At 37.5% G+C, this 23,511-nt stretch overlaps 1 protein-coding gene across 2 annotated transcripts in view; it reads right to left on the reverse strand.

Moving 5' to 3' along the window:
* Window positions 1–564: 564 nt before the first annotated feature.
* Window positions 565–23,511, reverse strand: part of LOC149786747 (ATP-dependent RNA helicase dhx29-like) — a 101,908-nt gene continuing 78,961 nt past the window's right edge. The window contains exons 24-29 of one of the 2 annotated variants that reach the window (XM_089977263.1): window positions 17,773–17,909; window positions 16,504–16,594; window positions 14,951–15,307; window positions 8,188–8,319; window positions 1,740–1,836; window positions 565–1,212 (exon numbers count right to left, since the gene is read on the reverse strand). In XM_089977263.1, coding sequence (XP_089833389.1) covers window positions 1,157–1,212; window positions 1,740–1,836; window positions 8,188–8,319; window positions 14,951–15,307; window positions 16,504–16,594; window positions 17,773–17,909 — 870 coding nt within the window. In that variant the 3' untranslated portion in view covers window positions 565–1,156. The remainder of the gene's footprint in view (window positions 1,213–1,739; window positions 1,837–8,187; window positions 8,320–14,950; window positions 15,308–16,503; window positions 16,595–17,772; window positions 17,910–23,511) is intronic. The other variant, XM_089977264.1, reaches the window with a different exon arrangement.

A 23,511-nucleotide genomic window follows, 5' to 3' on the forward strand; every position in this document is an offset into this window, starting at 1 on the left:
AATGTAACTGGATAAAATCAGATCACTGGCCAAATGTAGCCCATGGGGCACATGTTGTACAGTTAGTGATACTAAGCAATAATTGCTGGTTTGGCTCCATCTCTTCTTAAAAGTATGCACCATGTTAGTATTTTTCTTGTGAGATGAAAATTTAATGTGTCAAGAGACTCTTCAATTTTCTCCCAATGCCAAAATACCAAATATCCCAAGCAACTGAAAATTCACAAAATCTAATGACAGATGGAAACAGGAATTTTGCTGCTTACAATGAAGTTCGAAGGGGCATAATATTTATTCTGATCTTCCTGTGAACCTGATTTTAAAATCTTACAAAATGGCAAGAATGACATCACATGTCATGCAGGAGCCATTTCTCATAAAAACATATAAACTGCATCACCAAATGTACCATCACTGAAATATATATTCACAGAAACTGCATCAAATGTGGATATAAAGTTACATGTGCCAAGATACTATTTGACAACTTTATAGTTGCTTGAGGGTCCTCTCTTTATAAATCAAAATAAATTAAGGTTTAAATGATAAATATTAAAAAGGACACTCTTTGCAGACAGATTTATTATTGAAAATTTAAAATATGTCCTCTTTTACAGAAGAGTTGGCAGTATGTTTTTCTTTTTCAGTCATCTTTTTGGACTCTGAGCCTTGCCTATATACAATAAACTCATTTAAAATAATGTTATTATATTAGGGAGATAAATATATGCAAAAAGTGGTCTAAAATAGATTCTGAAAGACCTACATTCAGTTGCTCAAGTGATGTTTACATTTACATGTCACTTTAATGGACATTTTTTTTTTAATGAAAAAGCTGCATCAATTACATGCATAGGCTTCAAAAGTCTCTGTATCTCTTATTTTAAAAAGTCTTATTAAAGGCAAAATAATTGCCATGGTAACCCTGTTAGCCTCTAAATACATTTAAAAGTGAATTTTGGCTTTTCATATTTGACAAGCTTAATCTGAGAAAATTATTCCAACAGCCATGAATCCAAAATGTTCCTTTTAAATGCTGTATGAAAGATTCCATCACATGCTATCCTAACTTATGTGGAGGTAATCTTATTGTCCTTCAGAGATCTACTGAAAATTATCTCACATATGTGAGAGATAATGAGGAACAAATCATTCATCACCTTGCTTTCTCAGCTACCAATAGTTCCTGAATGAGAGACACTAGTCTGCTCCCTGAAAAGATAAAATCATCTGTGTTAGTTTGATGCCATAATCTTGATTGTGAAAACATAAAGGCTGACATTAAAAAATCAAAGTAAATCCAACATTGGTATCAATTAAATATTTAGCAACATAAAAGAGTTACATATAAACTGCACTGTAAACATGACCGACAGGTACGGTTTAAAACTATATGGCATTCATATGATTTAAATAATGAAACCAAGAGACAATACTTTGTTTTTGTAAGTTGCTTTGGAAAAACATACAAATAAAGCTCATCTACTGACTAAAAAACAACAAATAATTTGGCAACTCAGAGGATTTTAACAAAAAAACTACTCCTCAAAATGACATATTTTATCATCCGCTTTATTGCTTTCCTATGAAAAGTAGGCAAACCCCAACAAATACTAGACTAATGCATTAAATCAGTAAAACTTCTAACCATCTTATAAATGAGATGGCTCGACCTGATGTGTAGACAATAACTTAATGATACCAATCCAAGAAAAAGTCTTGTAACAGAGGAGAAATACCTGATATATCAACTGATGGGTCATCCAGCTTGGCTGATAATAAACCATCCAAAAGTTTTCTTAGTTCCCTAAATATCACTCCAGTTTTTGCATATGCCTGAAACAAAACATACTGTAACATTATTACAAAATAATTAATAAAAGTTAAATACTATATGTAAATTACTCAGTCCAGTGCCCAGGGGGTTCATATATACAAAAGCAATAAGAAAAACCTAGACTTTCCGCAAACCTTTAAGGCAGCATGTGACGGTCATAAAAACTGCTTTACCATTGCAAAATTAAGATACACTTCATTACTTTAAATTTATGGGTACTAAATTTCATGGTTTAGTCAAAATATATGCATCCATGAGTACCTGATTTCATGGATGTATTTTTAAAAAAATTAAATAATTTTATATTGAGTGATGATGTACCTATCTTTGCTCAAAATTATACCTATATTCACTTCCATGCATCTATTAGCAAACAGTCATGATTCCTATTGCCATAATTAGGTTGATTGGGTAAATTTATTCATGGATACAACAACATACACATAGCAACATCCTTTGCATGTGTGTACAAGCAAACAAGTTTAATTCCACTGCAATTGTGCCTTCGCTGTTCTTAAAGGCTACTATCAATACTTAGAGTTCTTGACAATTCAGGATTAGATGCTAATAAAGCAAACAAAACCTTTTTTAAACAAGCTTGTATATTTATTCAGCATGACTTTCTCAAGTAACACAATATCTCGAACAATGGTTTTCGAGTGTTTAAACTTGATGTAAACTCTCCTACCATTTTGAGAAAGTTTGTTCCTAAGGTGTCCTCTGTTTGCTGACTGGAGTCTGATACCATGTGACTGGAATCTGACTCCATGTGAATCATGTGACTTACTTCCCCTTAGTGTCAATAAATGGTGGTAGCACACTGTGATACTTTCAAAGTTTATCTTACATGCTATTATTGCATTGTTATATCTTTTCTTCCATGGTGATTATTCTCTCTTCCAATTAGTAACTGGAGGTCTAGAATGAAAACATAATCCCAGTCTGATACCTTTGACAGATTCTGTCAATCAGAATAATCCAATTAGTAACTGGAGGTTTAGAATGACAATATTACCCAAGTCTGATACATTTGTAAACTTCTGTCAATCAGAATAATCCAATGTGTAACTGGAGGTCTTGAATGAAAACATTCTCCCAGTCTGATACCTTTGACAGATTCTGTCAATCAGAATAATCCAATTAGTAACTGGAGGTCTAGAATGAAAACATAATCCCAGTCTGATACCTTTGACAGATTCTGTCAATCAGAATAATCCAAGTCTGATACCTTTGTCAACTTCTGTCAATCAGAATAATCCAATTAGTAACAGGAGGTCTAGAATGAAAACATAATCCCAGTCTGATACCTTTGACAGATTCTGTCAATCAGAATAATCCAAGTCTGATACCTTTGTCAACTTCTGTCAATCAGAATAATCAAATTAGTAACTGGAGGTCTAGAATGACAATATTATCCCAGTCTGATACCTTTAACAACTTTTGTCAATATCAACATTTTCTTACCAAGAAATCAAGCACATCTCAAACCGAGGAAAATGGCAATGGGGTAATAATAGGTAAGTATTACAATATAAAAATTAGATTCACCCATGAAAAACTACATTTTAATAGCAGTAATACATTACTGGCTCATACTGTTTTGCTGAATCTGAAAGCCTAAGATAAGCTATCAAAGTGGACTTACTAGTGCTGTCACTAGGGTGCTCAACTGCAGACTGGAATATTGCTTGTCAACTTGTTAGGCTAACACAGCTGGTGAGAAAGGAAGGACTTAAAACTGAAAGATCTCCTGCCCCAAACAAAACTGATACAATTTATAAGGGCTGAGAAGACAGAGAGGTGTTGACAGGATCGGAGATGCCGCAGTCATTCAGCTAGATGGTATTCCTTACTAAACTTGACATCTCCATTATGAAATGCTCTTCCAGAACAAACTTGTTCAATGGGGAAGATCCAGAAATAAACTCCAGGACACGGTACTAATTATCTGGAAAAATGGGACCCAGCCAGGAAATGGGGGAACATAAAATAGAGTAAATATGGGTTTGGCTGGCCAGGATTGGTTAATAATGTAGGTTATGTTCTAGGAAAAAGAATCTTTTGAGAACTTATCCTAGCTGTAAGTGAAGAAAACTTTGTTTCATTGAAGGAATTTCGGTCCTTTAACAGTCTTGAGTGTGGAACACTCATTACTAAAATTAGCACCACTCTGTGGTGTGGAATTCAAAGCACATGTTTCAAAAACATGCAGGTCCAGAAAATGCCGCTGCTCATATCCTTTCCTCAACACAGAAGCTGACATCCAAGTTTCATCTATACTGATAAATATAGGTTTACTCATGAGGACACAGAAATTTTAAGTTATTGAATTTTTTACATTTTGATATATTGATGGTGTTTGCATAGGTTTACTATGGGAACTGAATTAGTACCATGAGTACTACAGACAGCCACAGCAATACAGTGATTCCACATATGCAAATGCAATTAACTTTACTATAAATGCAATCATATGGTGCTATTTGTGAAGAACAAACAAAATTAATACCTTTTGTAAACCACATAGTGACTTTAGGTAGGATATTAAATGCATATTCAGATATATCAACTGTTGCCAAGAAGGGGGATGGGGAACAGTGTGTAGATTTGACTATGTTAAGTGGAGTGTTTTACACTTTGGTTTATATCTAAGCATTACATATATAAAATTTATACAATATACCATTTATAGAGTAATTATAGTAAGCAATATGATATTTCCTTTGTTGTGTTTTGAAACATAATGCTTCAGATATAATCACTTAGGTCTCTTCCAACATGCTTAATGGTGATGACCTCTCATTACTTTGCATCCCATTAACTTCTTTCAGTGAACGTTTTGAAAGTTCATATTTTGCATTTTAATGGATTTATGTCAACCTTACTTTAGTTTTAAATTATATGTCTTCTGGGAGGAATTTTAGGTAATTTTTGTCAATTAAATAACTTTTTCTGTAATAATACAAGTACATATAGATGGTCACCTTGACCTGTTACTCACTAATTAAATAATATGACAAGGCTGGTAATATATTTCAGCATTAAACTGAAGAGCGATAAATGGTGATATTTAAAAAGACGAGTCTTATTAGACAGCTTTATTTTAATATTTTTTTCTGATTTTCTTAAATAAAGCTCAAATATTTAAATGTTGCCTGAAATGCACCATTGCTCTTTAGGTGAACATGAAATTGAAATATAATTTAATATTCACAAATGTAATCTTTGACAAGCAGGACAATGCACATTGTTTACTTATGTAATGAACTACAAAAATGGGAACCAGCCTGGAAATGGGTGAACATAAAACAGAGTATATATGGGTTTGGCTGGCCAGGATTTGCTAATAATGTAAGTTATGTTTTAGGAAAAAGAATATTTTGAGAGTTTATCCTAGTTGTAAGTGAGAAAAAAAATAGAGACATTGTTTTATTGATGGAATTTCAGCTCTTTAACAGTCTTGAGTTTGGAACACTCATTACTAAAATTGGCACCTAACTCTTTGGTGCGGAATTGAAAGAACACGTTTCAAAAACATGCAGGTCCAGAACATGCCGCTGCTCATATCCTTTCCTCTACACAGAAGCTGACATTCAAGTTTCATCTATACTGATAAATTATAGGTTTGATCATGAGCACTCTTAAGTTATTGAATTTTTAATATCATGGTGTTTGCATAGGTTTACTATGGGAACTGAATTAGTACTATGAGTCCTTAAGGCCCTTCCATGAAAGGTGTATACCTCTTCCCACTGAAATACCATCTTAGACTGGTGAAACTAAATGGAAGTGCTTGAAAGTGGTAGAGCATCCTGGATGTTATCTGCTGTAGCCCTCCTTTATTGTAAAATGAATCCATGCATGATCCAACAAAGTCTCAGGAAGAAAAAAACTCATTCTCACACATACAGGATGTTGTGAAATGGGGAACATGGCTGGAAGTGGGTTGACATTCTAAGAATAACTGCTTTCCTCTTCAGTGAAGGGTGAGGGGTCCACAGACTTCCTCCCCTGTCCTCTCTTCACTTCCATCACTGCTGGCAGGAACTGGGGTTTCTGGTGCTTCAAGTCTTGAGAAACCACTGGAAGAAGTAGCCCTCCGAAAAGCATCTACATTTGAACTCAGGAAGCCCAAAAGCATCTTTCACTTTACTAGTGGAAAACCTTTGATGTATTCAAGGCAGCATCCCTGGGGATGTGGAGAGAGGAGAAACTTGGCAGAGAGCATTGTCTCATGTCTTGGCAATGACCTCCAAAAATCTCTGCAATGCTGCCAGGAATAATGATTCCTCTTTCAGCAGAATGTATGAGGGAAGTCCACAAAAAATTAGCATGGGGGGCTATAGTGATAATTAAATAAGCCTTCAGTTCTAAAACCTTGCTAGATTTAATGGTAATATGGACCCAGATCCCTGCTAAAATTCCTATTTGAGAAGTTTCAAGTCCAAGGTGGGGGTCTAAAGGGGCCCAACTGCCAAATAGACCTTGTAAATATAGACTGAAACCAGAGACAAAGCTTAAACAACAGTCAGACCACACCTCCAGCTGTCTAGCTATCTCTTTACCTCGAGACATCTTCTGAGTTCGCTCCATAACTACTGCAGATTTTGGGAACAAATCAGTCTAACTACAAATGCCCTGACAAGCATCGCCATAGCATCTGGAGCTCCTGAATGATTTGGATACAGATCTGAGGGAAGGAGTGTGGTAAACTTCATTTACTACCTTGTTAAAGATCCACACTTCCTTCCTCTTACTCAGTTACCTGACCTGTAAGGTAGAATGAAGATGGAGACCCTAAAAGAAGAGAAAGGTCTGATGTAATTCGTTCCTCCTGAATTTGATCTGTGCCAACCAAAACTGATAGTTCATTCTCCTGGCTTTGCACTCAGCGTGAGATGTGACTATACCATCTTATCTCCCTGCTTGACTGAGGGTTCACTTACCCATCTCCGCTCATGGCTGGAGATGGGACATAACCCACTTGTTATCCTCCCTGGAGAATGAGACTGAAGATTTCCTCTCCATGCCGAGGAAGGCAAGTGCCCAATCCCTCACCTTCTCCTTGATGATAAGGCCAGAAGAGGTGGTGATGATCTAAATCTACTCAATCTGCAAATTCATAGAGCCATGGGCAAAGTCATCCTTGTTGTCATTGTATAAAATGGAGACACAGCTGACTGATCACTGGATGGTAGGAGTCCCCAAACCATGTACGGGTTGAATTGGACACTAAGAAAGAGAGGTGTTGATCTGATCCCTACCCCTTGATGGTCAACACAACTCACAAACCATTCCCCATTGGGACTAAATAGAAATATAGAAAATAGGGGAAGGCATGTATCAACCTGATCCCTTTCATCAGAATGGTGGACAAAACCCAATGCCCAATGTGCAGTACATTTTGATTGGTGACCAACACTAGGTGACCATCACTTAACACATTATCCATCTGGTGCCCAATAACTATACCCATGTACTGTATCAGTGCCCATTAACAGACCTTCATTGTATGTTGATTAATGCATTAACTGGTGACTGGTGCTTGGTGCCCTGTACCTGATGCCTAATACTCTATGCACAGTGACCCAGTACCATGTCAGGGACCCAGTGACTGATGACATACACTCGGTGACTTTCACTTGACCCACTACTCAGTGACTGATGCATGTTGCTCCATAAGCTGTACCCAGTGACCAGTCACATGGCAATGTCCAGTCTTATGATGTTGACCTTATATGAAAGCCTCTGTTCTGGGTGAAGATTCTCTTGGTTAAAAAATAGGTCTATAAAACCAAAAAGAAAGTCAAGCTTCCCTTGAGAAATGGACCAGACATACCAAACAAGAGATGAATAAGAGAAAGCTGATATGAGTCAGGAGCCTGTTCAAATAACCTATGAAGATAATTGTGTCATGCAGACAGATCTTCAATATTTGGATGGTTGTTCTGAAACAACATTAAATAATCAGGATAAGTGCAATGCAGTTGAAAGTGTTCTTCAAAGAATTTTCACAAGGAATACTAAAAAAATAAAACACAGATCTGCAGGGGGTAAAAAAATATCAGATGCATAAAAATTTACTTATTAGAGACCCTGTGCTATTTATATAATAATGTTTAGTTTTTCAATTATATTTATTTTGCAATTATATATTAAATTAACCTCATTTTATTGTATTAAATCATTTCTTCTGTTTTATATCTATTATTCCTTACATTTTAAACTGATCTACCTATCCTTAATATTAATGGTCGATGCTGTTTTTAACAGCAAGACAGAGAGATAACTGGCATCAAAAGAACAGTTTCATTTCAGATCAGATCATAATTATAGTGATGTTCTGTTACCTTATACTGGATTCTGTCATCAACAGATATACTCTGGCTGATGTGCTGAACATGAATCTCTCCCCCAAACAGAAGTATGGGATAGGGTCCAACAAGTGTGCAGTCACGCAAATATACCTTAGAAGACCTCACCTGAAGGAAAGGAAACCATCATATAATCTCACTAGTAGAAAAATAAAAACAACAAATATGATAAATTTACTTTTGGGTAAAAGTGAATATATATATAGAGTACAATAAAGCTTGCCCTAATGACCACAATCAAATGCCCTAATGACAACAATCAAATGACCTAATGACCACTCCAAGTCTGCAATAAAATGCTTTCTACACACAACCACTTCTTTGTGGTACCTTGCATTAAATTACTGTATGAATAAACACATATTAAGCAAGAACCAAAATCTTCACCACCCAGCGGCAACTGCTTAAAGAACAAGCCTACACGTACATATACTTTAGAAATGAGTCGGCAGATATAATATGCTATGTTAGTGTTATAATACATTTCAAAGACAATTACAAACAGATGTCTTAATAAAAGATGAGAAAATTATTGTGCAGATATGAATGTAAACATCATTTTGTTATACCAGCTTTTCATATTCTATATATACTTTCACATTAGTAATAGAAAATAATACAATATAACTTGTCTTAGATGATATATATACTGCCATGATAGCTGCTCGGTTGTATGGTTAGATTTAGAAGCTTCTCTCACTTAGAAGAAAGCTGACTTTGAAATTGAACATGGTCACTTAACTTAACTCACATGTTTCCCAGACAGGTCGTACTAATTAGCACAGCACCTCCAACGACCAGAAAAAGTTGTGTAGATTCTCACTTCTCGCTACTGAACAAGACAATATACATAACAAATACCTACCAAATGTCAAAATTGTATTGATAAAGAAAATATATCACATGAAATGTTATAAATGATTGTTTCATATAGTTGATATTCAATCAGAAGTATGAGACAGAGACAACTGACACATTAGATTGCATGATGTAAGAACTCACATCTGGATAGCCATAATTTATCCGAATCACCAATCAGCTTTTGTCTGTCTCAGACTAGATTGCATGCAGAATGGTTGAGCACTGATGTTTGCCAGTATTTTAATGAATTCATTTCCATGCAATATACATATAGCAACTGACATCTCTCTTTGGTCATTATGGTAGTGCTTTTTAAACAGATTTACCATGTGATTGGGGACATGGTAGATGTATATCAGTCACACTAAGATCTTCAACAAAGGCAAAATTGTGAACTGCATTAGTAACAAACCTGGCTCACTGATATGTATTACACATACATTACTCTACAAGGCACAGCTTTGACCAGCATCTAGTGACTGCTAACAGTTTGATGTGAAGAGTTTTCTCTAGTACTGTTTACTTGACATCAAGATAATGAAGCATGGTAACATTCATGCCTCCACTCACCCAACCAAGAAACTGATCTGCACAGATTGCAACTTCCAGATGGGGGAGTGCAAGGGTGGCTTCCTTACGTATTGAAATTGCTAGCCATTCCCTGTCTCACCACTGTAGCCACATTTGTTGGATTGTGATCAAGATAATAATCTGCTGATCTAAATGACCTGAGATAGGGTGCCACTGGGCTAGAATAGCCATCTGCCAAGGGTGCATTTAAATGTAGCTGAGACAGAGCAAGTCTGCCATTGTTTTGAACAGGCAGAGGACATAAGAAAACCCTTTGCTACCATAATGTATCTTAAAGCAGAAACTGTTTCTGATTCATGGACAATGCATCAATGCATCTGGGTGGAAGACAAACCAGACTGTGACAAGTTAAATACCATAGCTAGACAAACAAAATGCTGAGAAGTGACAGGGAACTCCACCCTGAACTGTGAAAAATGGAAGTTTGTTCATATCATGAACTAAGACTGAATTTGAGTGATTTTAAGAAATATCATCTGGGTACACCAACAGTGGCATGGAGAAGCAAATCCTGGAGTGGGATATTGTGCAGTCCTATGTTTTGGTAATGACCAAAGGGCTAAGGCCGAATGGAAGGGTGCAGAATTGGCACACTCCCCTAAGGTAGTCAAAGAAAAAAGGAATTTGCTAAATCCCATGAGTATGTTGTAATACGTCAGGCAGATCAAGACTGATTGCATATTCATCACACCACACCAACAGCTGTACAGACCATGCCTTCTCCAATTTAAATTTCTTGGTAGCAATCAACTTATTGAGCTGGCTCAAATATATGACTGGTCTCAATTTCCCATTGACTTTCATGACTAGAAAGTATCTGCAATAAGTAGTTCACTGCCCACTTTATCAGCAAATGTTCTGTCTAATTCTGTATCATGTCTGTCTTCTTGACATTTCTTGGGATGTTTGTCATTAAAGGTAATCAGGTGAGGTTTGGATATACAAGATCTAGAATCCCTCTGAAACAACTGGATCACCCAACTGTAAGAAAAATGTTGATCCAAGTCTAGCAAAAAGAAGTCTAGTACCAATAGGAGGGTCATCAGTGGGTTAGAGAGATGTCTTTTTTGGTTGGCAGGAGACTTAGAGGAGGGAAACCTTTTTACCTCTCCTGTCCTACCCTGCCTGCAAGAGCCAGAGGGTAAGACAGATGTCTTTTTTGGTTGGCAGGAGACTTAGAAAAGGGAAACCTTTTTCTCTCTCCTATCCTATCCTGCCCTGCCTGCCTAAGAACCAGAGGCATATGGCTGCCTATTGCTTGCTTGTCCATAAAAAGGCTGTTCATGCTGTTATGTTTTCTGTGATGACCCTTGAGGAGGTTGAGATTAGATAGTGGCTTGCTGGGAAAGCTGAAATGGCAACTCTTGCATCACCTGCTTCTTAACCTCTTCAATATGGCCCCTGAACCAAAGGGGGGAAACCAAATGGAAGATAAAGTAGCGCTGCCAATGGGTAAGTTCACAAAAGAGTGTTTCTTCTCATAAAATCAAGATTGCAGGAATCCATTAGGGTGGGAGTTCATGGGTTCAATCCCTGGCCGAGTCATACCAAAGACTTATAAAAATGATACTAACAGCTGCCTCACTTGGTGCTCAGCATTAAGAGGTTAGTGGTAGGACTGGTTGGCCTAGTGTCAGGATAATGTTACTGGGTGGGACATCATGCTATATGCCTGCACCATGATACCCCAGACATCATAGCGATATGACTGAAAAATTGTTAAAGCTACGTTACAAATCCAAATCACACACACACACACTCCATTAGGGTATTCACCATTGTATGGTGTGTTGCCCTGTTAATTATTCTGGCAATACAGCTTACAGATTTCCAAGCATGGTCACTCCTTGCTCTCTCAGCTATATTAAAGATAGCTACCAGACTGAGTGCTAAATCAGGTAAGGAAAAATAAAAACATGACATTCCTCTGCAACTGTGATGTGGCTTGAAACACCTGTCTGTCCACCTTATAACACCAGGACATGTTAATAGTAGTTATATCCTTCTTTAGACTAGGCACATCTGAATGGTACCCATCAGTGTGTGATATATACCACTGCGGTGACAATACTGCAGAAAACTGACTCACCAAAAGGAAGGTCTTCAAATTACTGTGGTCAGGAAGCTCATCTGCAAGATGCCTGGTAATTTTCAACAAATTTTTCCCACTGTGGTATAATTCATAAAGATGTTACATTCACCCTCTTTATCAACATGGACAGAGTTCTTTAGTTTGTATGAGGAAATTCCGATCATTGCACAATCCTATATATTTCTTCTATTGCTGCCTTAAAACTGAAATCTGTCTGTTACACAGCTGGGTCAAAGTCTGTGTCATCTCCTTTGTCGACAGGGATGTTGTCGTCTTCCTACACACCTTGTGCCTGAGGATATAACATGTTGCATGGAAGGGGCAAAAATGTCATCACCATGTGTATTGTGGCACCTACATAATGGATAAGCTAGCAAAGCCAGTTGTGTCATATCAGCATGTAACTGGTCTGGCTAGAGGATACTGGTCTGGGATGGCTGGTTGGCTGGATGGCTAGCGCAAATTGTGGGGTCAATCTGCTATACTGTGTCAGGTTAGTCCATCCAGACAAGGCAGTCACCTGTGTATTGCTCACCTTTGCTGCTGGAACTGTCAACTCATGTAAATGTTCACCAGTGGAAAATATTAGATTCTCACCAAATAAACAATACATGTGTTGGCTGTATAGTTGGACCAGTTGGTCAACAGCCTGGACAGTGTATGGTATATAGTAAAGGGCTGGCAAACTTCAGATTGCATTCCCACATCTGATTTTACTGACATTGTTGCCATGCATGGGTTTTGAGTCTGGGGTGTGGGAAGAGCTTATACCCTTAGGGCTGCCATAATAGGGAGTAACTCTGCCTAATGACATCCATACCGCATATACAATTCCACCAAAATGTATGCAAAGTCAACAGGTTCCATGGGGTCAGTTATGGGAGTTTTCACTGTAAGTTGATGTGGCATCACTGTCTCCCATCAACTAGCTAGAATTTCTGAACTCAGACAATTGCACAAGTCACCGTGGATTGATTTTGGAATATAACATCTTTTCTCAGCCTTTCAACTGTTTCTGTTGTATGAGTCTGACCATATCTCTTTGGTCCATGATGCATAAACACTGCATGGGTGATACAGCAAACATTTCTGTGCATGCCAGGCACATCTCATTCTTATCCATCCTCTGCAACTTTAAACAACATCTTGCACCCCATCAACATCTCTACAATGAAAGACAGAAATGACAAAGTTCATATAAAAAATTACAAAGTACACAGGTGGTACATTCTAGTACTTGTAGTTGAAACATGTGTACCATTTTTCTATTTAATGCTAGTAAGGCCTTCCATTATAGAGAAGTAACTGCAAAACAATTTGTCAAATTGTAGGAGGTCACAATGGCATATATTTTATTTTGGAACAACTACATATAATCATAAATTTTTTAGTGATCTTCCCTTAAAGAGGGCAAGATTTAAAAGATGGCCAATATGGCCATCATGTTGTAGGTCAGACCAGAAAGGTTTTCATTTCGGAACAGCTATGCATTATACCTTTCTTGAAAACCCATGTCTATGTGAAAATCTATTCTGAAAAACTTTAACAGTATTTTAAAGATGGCTTTTGTGGCAATAAAACTAGATGTCTGATCAACACCCCATACACCATAAGTCTCTTAGTGAAAACTCCATGTCAATATGACCATCAATTTAGCATAACTAATAATAAGTTTTCCAAGATGGCTACTATGGTGACCAAATTGGAGGTCTGATTGGCACATTTTCAGCGTGGACCAGGTACATCATATAGGTTTTTAATCTCATTAGAATTATTCACAGTAGAGAGTAGCACTAACATAATTTTCAACGTGGCCTCCACAGCAGCCACACTGGCAGTAGAATCACCAGTTTTGGACTGGTAGTGATCAAATTTGGTGACCATGTTGGAGGTCAGACTGCCGCCATTTTCATTTAGTATCAAGTAAATAACACAAGTGTTTTAGAGAAAACCCATGTAGATACAACCACCTGTTCTGGAGGATAAGATGTTAAAAAATTATTTTCGGGAACAATCAGACCTTGGGATAAAAGCATGTGAGATGTCAAACGGCAATCCCCTCCAAAAGTTTAGGATAAGTAATGAAGACAAATTTGTGGTATTTAATACTTCATGAAAGGCTAGTGTATAGGTTCATCTGGTCAATAATTAGTAAAGCTTAAAAAAATAAGCAAACAAGATATATTTCATTTATTTTCCAAAATCACTTCAACTATTTAAAGGATATTGGTCTTCTGCATTAAGAGGTATGTTTTGAAGGAAGTTTCTCTTCAATACATCGGAAATATTATGAAACATCCAATTTATATAAGGAAAATAAGTTTAAAAGAAAAGGACAAATAGATATTATTATTTTCTAATTTATCAATAAATAAATTTCTGTAAATTGCCATTTAGCTACTGTGCACAAATTATTGGAGGTACTAGTCCATTTATCAGTTACTAAAGCATCTTGGCACTTTGAACTGTGGTTTGCATATTCATTAGATTGACATTTTCAAGCTACTGCAAAATATTTAGCAGTACAACTTAAAGTAACTGCATCCATTGTAAATTTCTCTTTCTCTCTCTCTCTCACACACACACACACAAACACACATATTTCTAATCCAACAGTTACAATGCTTATGCAAACATTCATTAAAGTCTATGCATTTTTTAACTGAACAATTAATAGACATATGGGACACTTTTGGAGTTGCATACTGCCTTATTATTTTGTGAGGTGAAACATGATTATACATTGACTGACCAATGCAAACAGTTGGAAGTATCACACCAACTGGGAAATATGTCTGGGAGACATATTGGCTATCTAGCAATAATGTTCACTTTAGAAGCAGTTTTCTTCTAAAGTGGGTGTACCTTTAAATGAACTGTTGCTCAAATTGGCAGATATCATGATAATGGACAGACTTATAAATACCTAAAACCTATCTTTTACAGACCTTTCTTCATATACCATAGGTCAACACCAAACAATATTATATTGCAGAACACATCCATGCATGTGAAAACACTTGTCAAAAAGATATCATGTATCTGGTTGACCTCATCATGTAGATGCACCTCCAGAGTAAGAAAAACAAAAATGTTAAACATTTTGCAATTATAAGCTGAGTTGGCAGATTGCTTTAGTAATGCGTAATTCAAGAACTTCCACCACATGAACTGTGACTGTGGAAAGATATACACCTTTTCATGGTAAACCAAACAACCTGTGGCTTGGAGGTATCTATTGACTGAGGAAGGGTGGACAAAAGCTGGACCTTGTGGTGTCTCCCCAGCACAAACTTTCTTCTCAGGGTTAGCAACTGCATCTACTGGAGCCATGTATGTTACTGTGGCAACATTAGGGTATAGTCCAGCAGTCAAAACAGCCTTGACCTTTGCAATGGTATGAATGTCAAGATCACTTCCCTTACTTGATATGGCTTTGCTGATTTCTAGCACCTCTTTAGCACTATGAGCGAAGCCTGAAGAGTGCAAGGAACACGCCTTTTCTTGAAAACCTATTGATATGACTAGTCGGATTAAATCTGTTTTCACAGTCTGAAAAGGATCAAATAAAAGAAAACAAAGATTAGCAACTTTTAAAGTAACAGAGACAAATCTGGGGTGCTGTATAAACTGTCTTATTAGTTGACTCCAACTGCAAACAGCATAGACCCAAATCTGACACTTCATAAAGTACCTGCAGATATGGGTCTTGGCAGTTTGTTGGGAATAATTAGTAGAACAAATTACAAAGATCCTGATCCACTGGCACATTATTCAATGTCAGACATGGGTCTAAGTTATTTTGCAGTTGGACTAAATTTATACATGAGTACATACAGTAACCTTTGATGGCATTTTACCTTGAAAAATCTAATGTGTGTTGCCAGAAATTGAGCAATTTTAAGCAGTGTAAATGTTCTGCATGAAAACTGATTGAATTATTAAAAAAGTCAAGTAACACTTTCCTTTTTTAAAAAGGTTCCTACAGACTTGACGAAAACAAATTCCATGACTCTTCATGAACATTTCCTAGGCTATTATCTCCATGACTCTTCATGAACATTTCCTAGGCTATTATCTCCATGACTCTTCATGAACATTTCCTAGGCTATTATCTCCATGATTCTTCATGAACATTTCCTAGGCTATTATCTCCATGACTCTTCATGAACATTTCCTAGGCTAATATCATGAAACTGAAGGACCACAATATCTATCAAATGAAACTGCTTATTGATCATAACTGTCTCATGTTCTAAAAAAGTTTTTAATTAGCACTCAGTGCTCTGTGCAATTAGCAGTTATCATTTTTTAAAAAATACATCTTAAGAAATTCTGTGACTTTTCCAAAACTCTGCAATGTTGTGAATAGTTTAATAGTCTAGATCAATATTTAAAATTCCAAAACTATTCCAGGATTTCAGGCCCCATGGGAAACCTGTTACTACCTTTCTGATTAAGAGAATAGAAAACAAAACTGCAAGAACAACAAATCAATATCACAACTGAAGAGTGTTGTAAACTGAGGTGACTTGATGTCACTAATTTCACTTCAGGTAACCAAAAGACAATTTTATGAAATATCAGTCTCTAAAAGTATATTTGCTTACTGGTTTTGTAAATATGTCAATAACACTGGTAGTATGCTTTTCGTTATTTTGTTTAATACAATGAAATACAAAGAATTTACTCAATTGTATTGCAGGTCAATACATAAAATTACTAGCCAAGTACACAAGAGTGCATACCTCTATCTCCAAGAGAGTATTTCTTCTCAAAAAGTTTTTCTGGCAGTAAGTCATTTCTGCTTGTCTTCCTTTTGATTGTGCTTCCTTCCACCTGCAAAATGGTGCTTATCTAAGATCCTTTATACCATCGAATTTTATCACAGTATGTTTGGCCTTTACACCAACTTATATGCTAATTTACACAATATATGATCATATACTTACTTTATTTCCTGCTTACAGTATAAAAACAATACATCAGTACAATTTGTACCAACAACACATGGCTGTAATGCATTTACCAGCATCATACAATAATATACAAAAGCATCATGAAAGAAGTCATATTTTAGAATTTCATAAGGCCTTGACCCATAGCTTATGGTGTTCTCTTTTAAATGTTGTGCTCAATGATATGTAATTTCTTATATTTATTCATCATTAGGTATGTTTAGTTTAATGTGTGTGTGTGTGTGTGTGTGTGTGTGTGTGTGTGTATGTATGTATGGTACAAAGGCATGTCAGCACAATACTTGTTGTTCAAACTCTCCTATAAAACATCACACATGGGTATCATTATTTCTTTCTAATATTAAGTCAACAATATAATTAAATGCCTATGATATTTTCCAGGCATAAAGATCTGCTTAATGGTAAAATATTCTTTCAAACATGTTATATAAAACTTTTTATACACATTTGTCCTATGTTCAATTATATGAAATACAAATAATCACATCTTTTGGGTTAACTTTTACAATCCATAAATAAACGAGATACTGTCCAACTTAATAACTGAAATGATTCTAGTTTTCTCATTTCATTTACCTACAGGTTATATTACCATTACACAGGCTGCAGCTTGTTGTTAAATGTGTAAGACATGATCATTAAGTCTTGACTTAGATTTATGCATCCTCTCTCAATTACCAATAAATACAGAACAATAAAAGTAAGACAATTATAAAGCAGGAAATATATTTTTTGTGAGAAATTAGTATCGAGGAACATGGAATCAGATTGACATACAAATTTATGTATACAAAAATTCCCTCTCTATGTGATACGACATGTATGGATCAATTAATTATTCATGAAATTGGACAAAACGCATATTTTCTGAAAAAGGAAAACATTATTCAATTAGAATGATAAAGTTTTATAATTGAAACCAGGCTTAATCAAATTCTATTAATTTTTTTAAAAGTCTGTTTGCCAAAACTTGACAGAATTAATCAGAGAGAAAATTCCATTAGCCAATATGATCTAATGTGCTTTTCATGTACTAACCCTACATAGGCCTTGAACACTGTGAGATGATCTGAAGCAGCAACAGCTAGGGACTGTTTGGCTGTATTGGCAAGATCCTGCTTTCCAATAGGGACCAAAAATGGGGACCTGTCTGTCATAGCAGCTGCAATCACAGCCTGAAACAATATGCCTAAGTCAAAGGGGTGACTCATTTGTCTTATACTGGCCTAAAAGACTAAAGTAATAGAAATTGCTTGGTATACAGAAGTTTAAAAGACCTGCCTTGATTATTTCCTGCAAATTTAGTTTAAATCTAATTAAGAAGTTACTTTCTGTAAAAGAAGTCGTTTCCATGTTTCAGTGTGATATTTCTTATTGTTGGTAAAAGCAGGCAGTTTTGTTTGCACATACAATGACAATATTTATATAATAAAATAAAAAATCTCCATGCACGGATGCTCTTTGGTTTCTATTTTAAGAAACAATGACCATACCTGATGGTTGCTCTGAGCATTTTTTTAAATAAATAAACTTATGGGTATATGAGTGCTATCTGACCTTGACCGGGAGGAAGTGATAACTGTGCATATTATGACTTGTCTCTATGTGTCTCAAGAAGTATTTGAAGGTGCAGACATGAGGTTACTCTGATCTGGTGAGATGTCAGAGTACACCAAGCAAATGACCCCCTTTAGCCAGGACCAAACAGCATGATGTGTGATATCACAGAAATTGCTCGGAACTTCAAGGCATGTAAGTCATATGAGAAGAGGCATTGGTCGTGCCATGACTTGTCTCTGTGTGTCTCAATTAGTGTTTGAGGGTGCCAACAGGATCTTGCATGGCTGCCTCTCTAGACTTGTCTATGGGAAAGAGAGGACAAATGATGACTCATCGGTTACCTACTGATGGCAACTGATTCTTGGCAACTAGGCCTGGTTGTGTAAGGAGGACTACTGAACAATCCAAACCAAATAGAAGATAGTTCGTGTTGACTGAAAGAGCATGTAGTTCACTGATCCTGCATGTGAAAGCTATCTTGTATGATAGGAAGCATGAGTGAGAGGTTCAAACTTCCTTGAGTTGAGACAAAGTCCATTTGGAAATGTTATTGATTTTGGTTGTTGGAAATCAAGTTGTCAAACATATCTGAGAGATCGTAATCATACCCAATGTCATATCTGCCATGATGTCGAAATGTGTCTGAGATAAATGATCCCTGCCGGCACAAACAGAATCTTGCATGGCTGCTGCTCTCGACCTGGCTATGGAAGAAAGTGAGTAGGGACACTGGTTGACTACTAACAGGTTAATTTGTTCTGGGCTATGAATCCTGATGGTATCTTGAGAATCACTGAACCCTCCAATCTGTACTGAAGAGAATTCTGATGAACCTAAAGAGGGATACAGCCTACTTACCCTGTATGCTGAAGCTAAAGTTATCAGCATAGTCTGTATGATAATGACTTTGGCGATGTGTAGGCTAGAAGTTCGAAAGGATTCAAATCTAGCCATGTTATAATAACCTGATTGGATCCCTTTGGAGACAAATAAGGTATACTGGAAAAGGAGACCAATGCTGTCTAAAAGATCTGAGAGATCTCTATCCCACACAAACATGTTGTCATGATGCCTAATATCAGAGGGTGGTAGCCTTTGGTAACGATTGAGGTCAACTGTTTTTCCTCCAAGAACAGAACCAGAGAAAGTTGGCCGGTTGAGGGATAGAGGCATGCAGGTAAGTGATACAGATGGTTACTCACGAGATTCTCTCCACAAATGAAGGTTTGAGTTGACTCACAAGGCTGTACTGGTAAAAGCTGAGCATGTGGAAGAAGAGGAGAGTTAATTCAGGTTGGCCAGAATCTTCCTGAGTGTATTATCCTTGTGGAAAAAAATAGATTGGTGATACAGGGCTTGTACCCTCAAAGAGGGGCTATTTGAGTCATCTTGCCATTCTGACACCATAAATGTAGCACTGTAGAAGGGGTGGCACAGACCCACTACCCCTCCTGGATTATTGACAGTGCATCTCACAGCATAAGCTTCTGTGTCTTGAGTTGGGTGGATGGAGATGGGAAGCTGTTGATTCCACCTCATCGCCAAGTGGTCAATTATTAGATGACCTTGAAGTGTGTGAATCCAAGTGATAACCAACTAATGGGAGGGGACATTCCATGTGAAGGACAGGATCCTTCTGGATTGATTCTATGTGAAGCCACTGATGCAGCCAGTCAGTGTCTGAATTGTATGTTGATATGGAGATTGTTACTCCCGCATAGAAAACTACCAAATCAAAACACCAGACAAGTGGTCCGGTACCTCCCTGTTTAAAGATACAGGTCACCACCGCAGTGATGTCTGATCAAAAGAGGACTGTTCTGCCCCCTGGATTGATCTTTACAGAAATGAAATGTACTGATGACAGCCTTCCTTTCTGGTATATTGATTATTAGAGGCCAATTGCCAGGTGTTAATAATGGTGGTGAAGGTCAGCAACAGGTTGGTACTCCAACCATGTGCACTGTCAGCAGCACTTTTATGTTATTTCTGCCTGGGGATCTTCAGCGGGATTCCAATGGTTAGCCAGCATGGATTGCGCTACTGACATGGGAATGATCAAATTTCAGGTGTGATCATGACTGCTTGATTAAGAGGACATAAAACTTGATGCCAATGTGCTGGCAAGGCATAATGAGACGGCTGAATGGGGTTAATTCCACTAATGTATAATAGCCAAGGAGTTGCAAGAACTCCCCTGATGAAATCCAAGTCTTGAGGGAAACGTACTCGACGAGTTCAATGATTCATGGAGCATGAATACAAGGGGACATGTCAGATTTCAGTTGGTTAAGGAGTCCATGCCCAAATGGACGAAATTCTGGGATGTATGGAGGTCTGAACTTCCCAGTTCGTGAAAAGGCCTGGATGATCTAGTAGGGAAGGGAGATCATTCTGCCTTGGAGGAACTTACCATGTATTTCATTAAGACGCTGCCCAGGTATGCTGCTGTCAATATAGATAACAATGCCCAAAATGGGGGGACAGTGGAATCCTTAGTGTGAGTGAAAATCCAAAGTTTGATGAGGACCGAGGGAAGAATGGCGAGTTGATAATGGTATGGTGGTAAATATGGAAACTAGCAATAGAAAGAGTGGATAGGGACATGGAAGCATACATGTCAGATCGAGACTAATGGCATACTCGCCCCGTCTGATGAAAGGTGGAATGACATTGCCTTCCCCATCTTGAATATTGGGAAGAGACTTCAGTCGATGATAGGCCTCCACCTGCTAGCTGCATGCCAAAAGCAAGTTTTGAGTAACTCATTAGGGAATGTGTCCTTAGCACATGCACCCATACCTTTTATGAGTAACCATATCCTCTGATACTGAAAGGCATCCATCTCCCAATCTGACAGTGTATAATGTGGAGGGGCGAGATTGTTGATGAAAGAAACTCGAAGCCCCTCCGACTGACCTGGAACAAGGAGGACCAGTGAGCTCAAATTGGTTTCATACTGCCATTGTACTATTGCATGATAGGCATCAATGTGAGTGCACATGCGACTATCAATGACTCATCACCCCAGTTTATCAAGCTCAATATAAGTCAAACAGCTCTCCCTTGAGTATAAGCCATGAGTATTCTTAATATCCAGCATCGCCGGTAAAGGCAGCAGTGTCAGCATCACCTCACTGCCAGTTTCTGCATCATTGCCTCGATCTCCAACTTTTCCCATACTGTCAGCATCACCACACTACTGGCCAATCCAGCACTGTTGGCCTTTCCAGTTCCGTCACTTTCACAGATGTTGGTCCAACATGCACCTGCGCAAGCAGCTCCAAAATCCTAGCTGAATGGGAATATTTTTCACCGAAATCGCCTGTAAAATAATGATATGTTGCCAACTGCCCAGTTAGACAGATGGATCTATCACTAAGATCCCACATAAACATTGTGTAGGTGGCCCATTTTGGCCAAGAGGTCTTCATGCTGGTGTCAGCTGGATGGCTGGTGTCAGTGCTGCATTATTATTATTATTATTCAGGTCCAGCTGATTAACTGTAAATCCCATTCACCCCAACTTACCTTCCTGAAGGCCATGATGAGATATGGGGAGGCTTACCCCATCTGGGTTGCCTAAAAATTGGGAATATTCCCCTAATGTTTCCTTAGACTGAAGAGAATGCAGCTTCGACTGCTGTACCAAATGATGCATCTTATCCAGCAATGGATGGACCCATCCTTTATCCTCTCCATCCCCTGATGTAACGGTGTGATCCATGTGACAAACTTTAGTGGGGGAAGGGTTTACCAGTGACACCCCCACAATGCTTGCCACTGATGCTGATTTGGGGTGGAGACTAAGGATGTCAGAGGTATGCTGCCGTGACCTCAGCCTTCTCTCCTTCCCCTTTGCCACTTTCTCAGGTACAGCAGAGCATGTGTTTCTCGACCAAACACTGCATATTAAGCTCCTTCCCTTCAATGCCGAACAGGGCAATGTTTGTGCACATGCATGTCATGCATGTAGTAAACAATCCCTCTGAAACAACACAAGATGAGAGAAAACAAAGCATAGATTAGCAAATCAGTATGTGACTAACTAGCTAATAGTAAAAATCATTGGCAGCCCATACTACATATTTTAGATGCTGTATATCAGAAACAATGTATACATAACAAAGTAGGAGTCAGGGTGAAATTCCATGCTTTGAAAATGCATATAGATTGATTAAATAAGTATTCTGTGGAAACGACACAGAAGACACAAATTAAAGCAGAATTAAGTAAAGGGTTTAAATTACTAGGTCACTAAAACACTGCTGTAATGAACAAACCCGTAAATGTGTCATCATAAATGTATGTCCTATATTAAACTTAAGATGGGACAATGTGTAGAAACTGAACCAGAGTCATGGTAGGCTACCATTCTCTGATAAAAGATACACACCTAAGTAGAAAATAGTAATATGCTGAAATTACTAGGTTGCTGAAACAAAATAATTTTGTAACCACACGTTATAGACACTGAGTAACAGAAACATAGTATACATAACATAAACAAACAGGAGTCATGGTAAATTTCCATGCTCTGAAGTGGCCTGTAGAACTGTTTAATTGATATATGCTAAAATGACACAAGAAGCATAAACTAAAACAGAAAACAAAGTAATGTGTGCAATTACTAGGTCGCTAAAATCATTGTCGTAACTAACAGATCGGTGAAGTGTCATATCTGAAACCTACGGCCTGTTAAAAACATATCCTGCATGCTGGTTAATAATAATTATATTAAAACAGCATGAAATACAGATAAATTAAGCATAATTATCAAGCAGCACTTCAATATTCGCTATTAAGAGCTCTGCAGTGGAGAAAGTAAGTGAATAAAGTCAAATGTAAGCTAACTCGTCATAACCTTGTGTAAGGTCAATGATAGCATGGTCGGAGGGAAGTCCCGACAAGTGACAATCTCTCAAAATATTGGCAGAAATTGTATAATAATGTATACAACCTGCAGTAGATTGATAAATCCACATTACAAATGCAAAATGAACGTTGAATGGGTCCACAGGAACACAAAAAAGGGCTGGATTGTCGGAGGCTATTGCATTGCATGTGTCTCATGACACAGTGAAGCTAAAAACTGGTAGCACCTGGTTGCATCAAGGGGAGATAATGGCCAAGAGTTATTGCCCTTTGTCTATCGAAAAATAGACAATACAACCATTTTTGTCTTTTAGTAGGACTGGATTCACACGGTAGCAGGCT

This window comes from Sinohyriopsis cumingii, chromosome 12 (assembly GCF_028554795.1).
Source record: "Sinohyriopsis cumingii isolate HCF-2022 chromosome 12, ASM2855479v2, whole genome shotgun sequence".
Lineage (NCBI taxonomy): Eukaryota > Metazoa > Mollusca > Bivalvia > Unionida > Unionidae > Sinohyriopsis > Sinohyriopsis cumingii.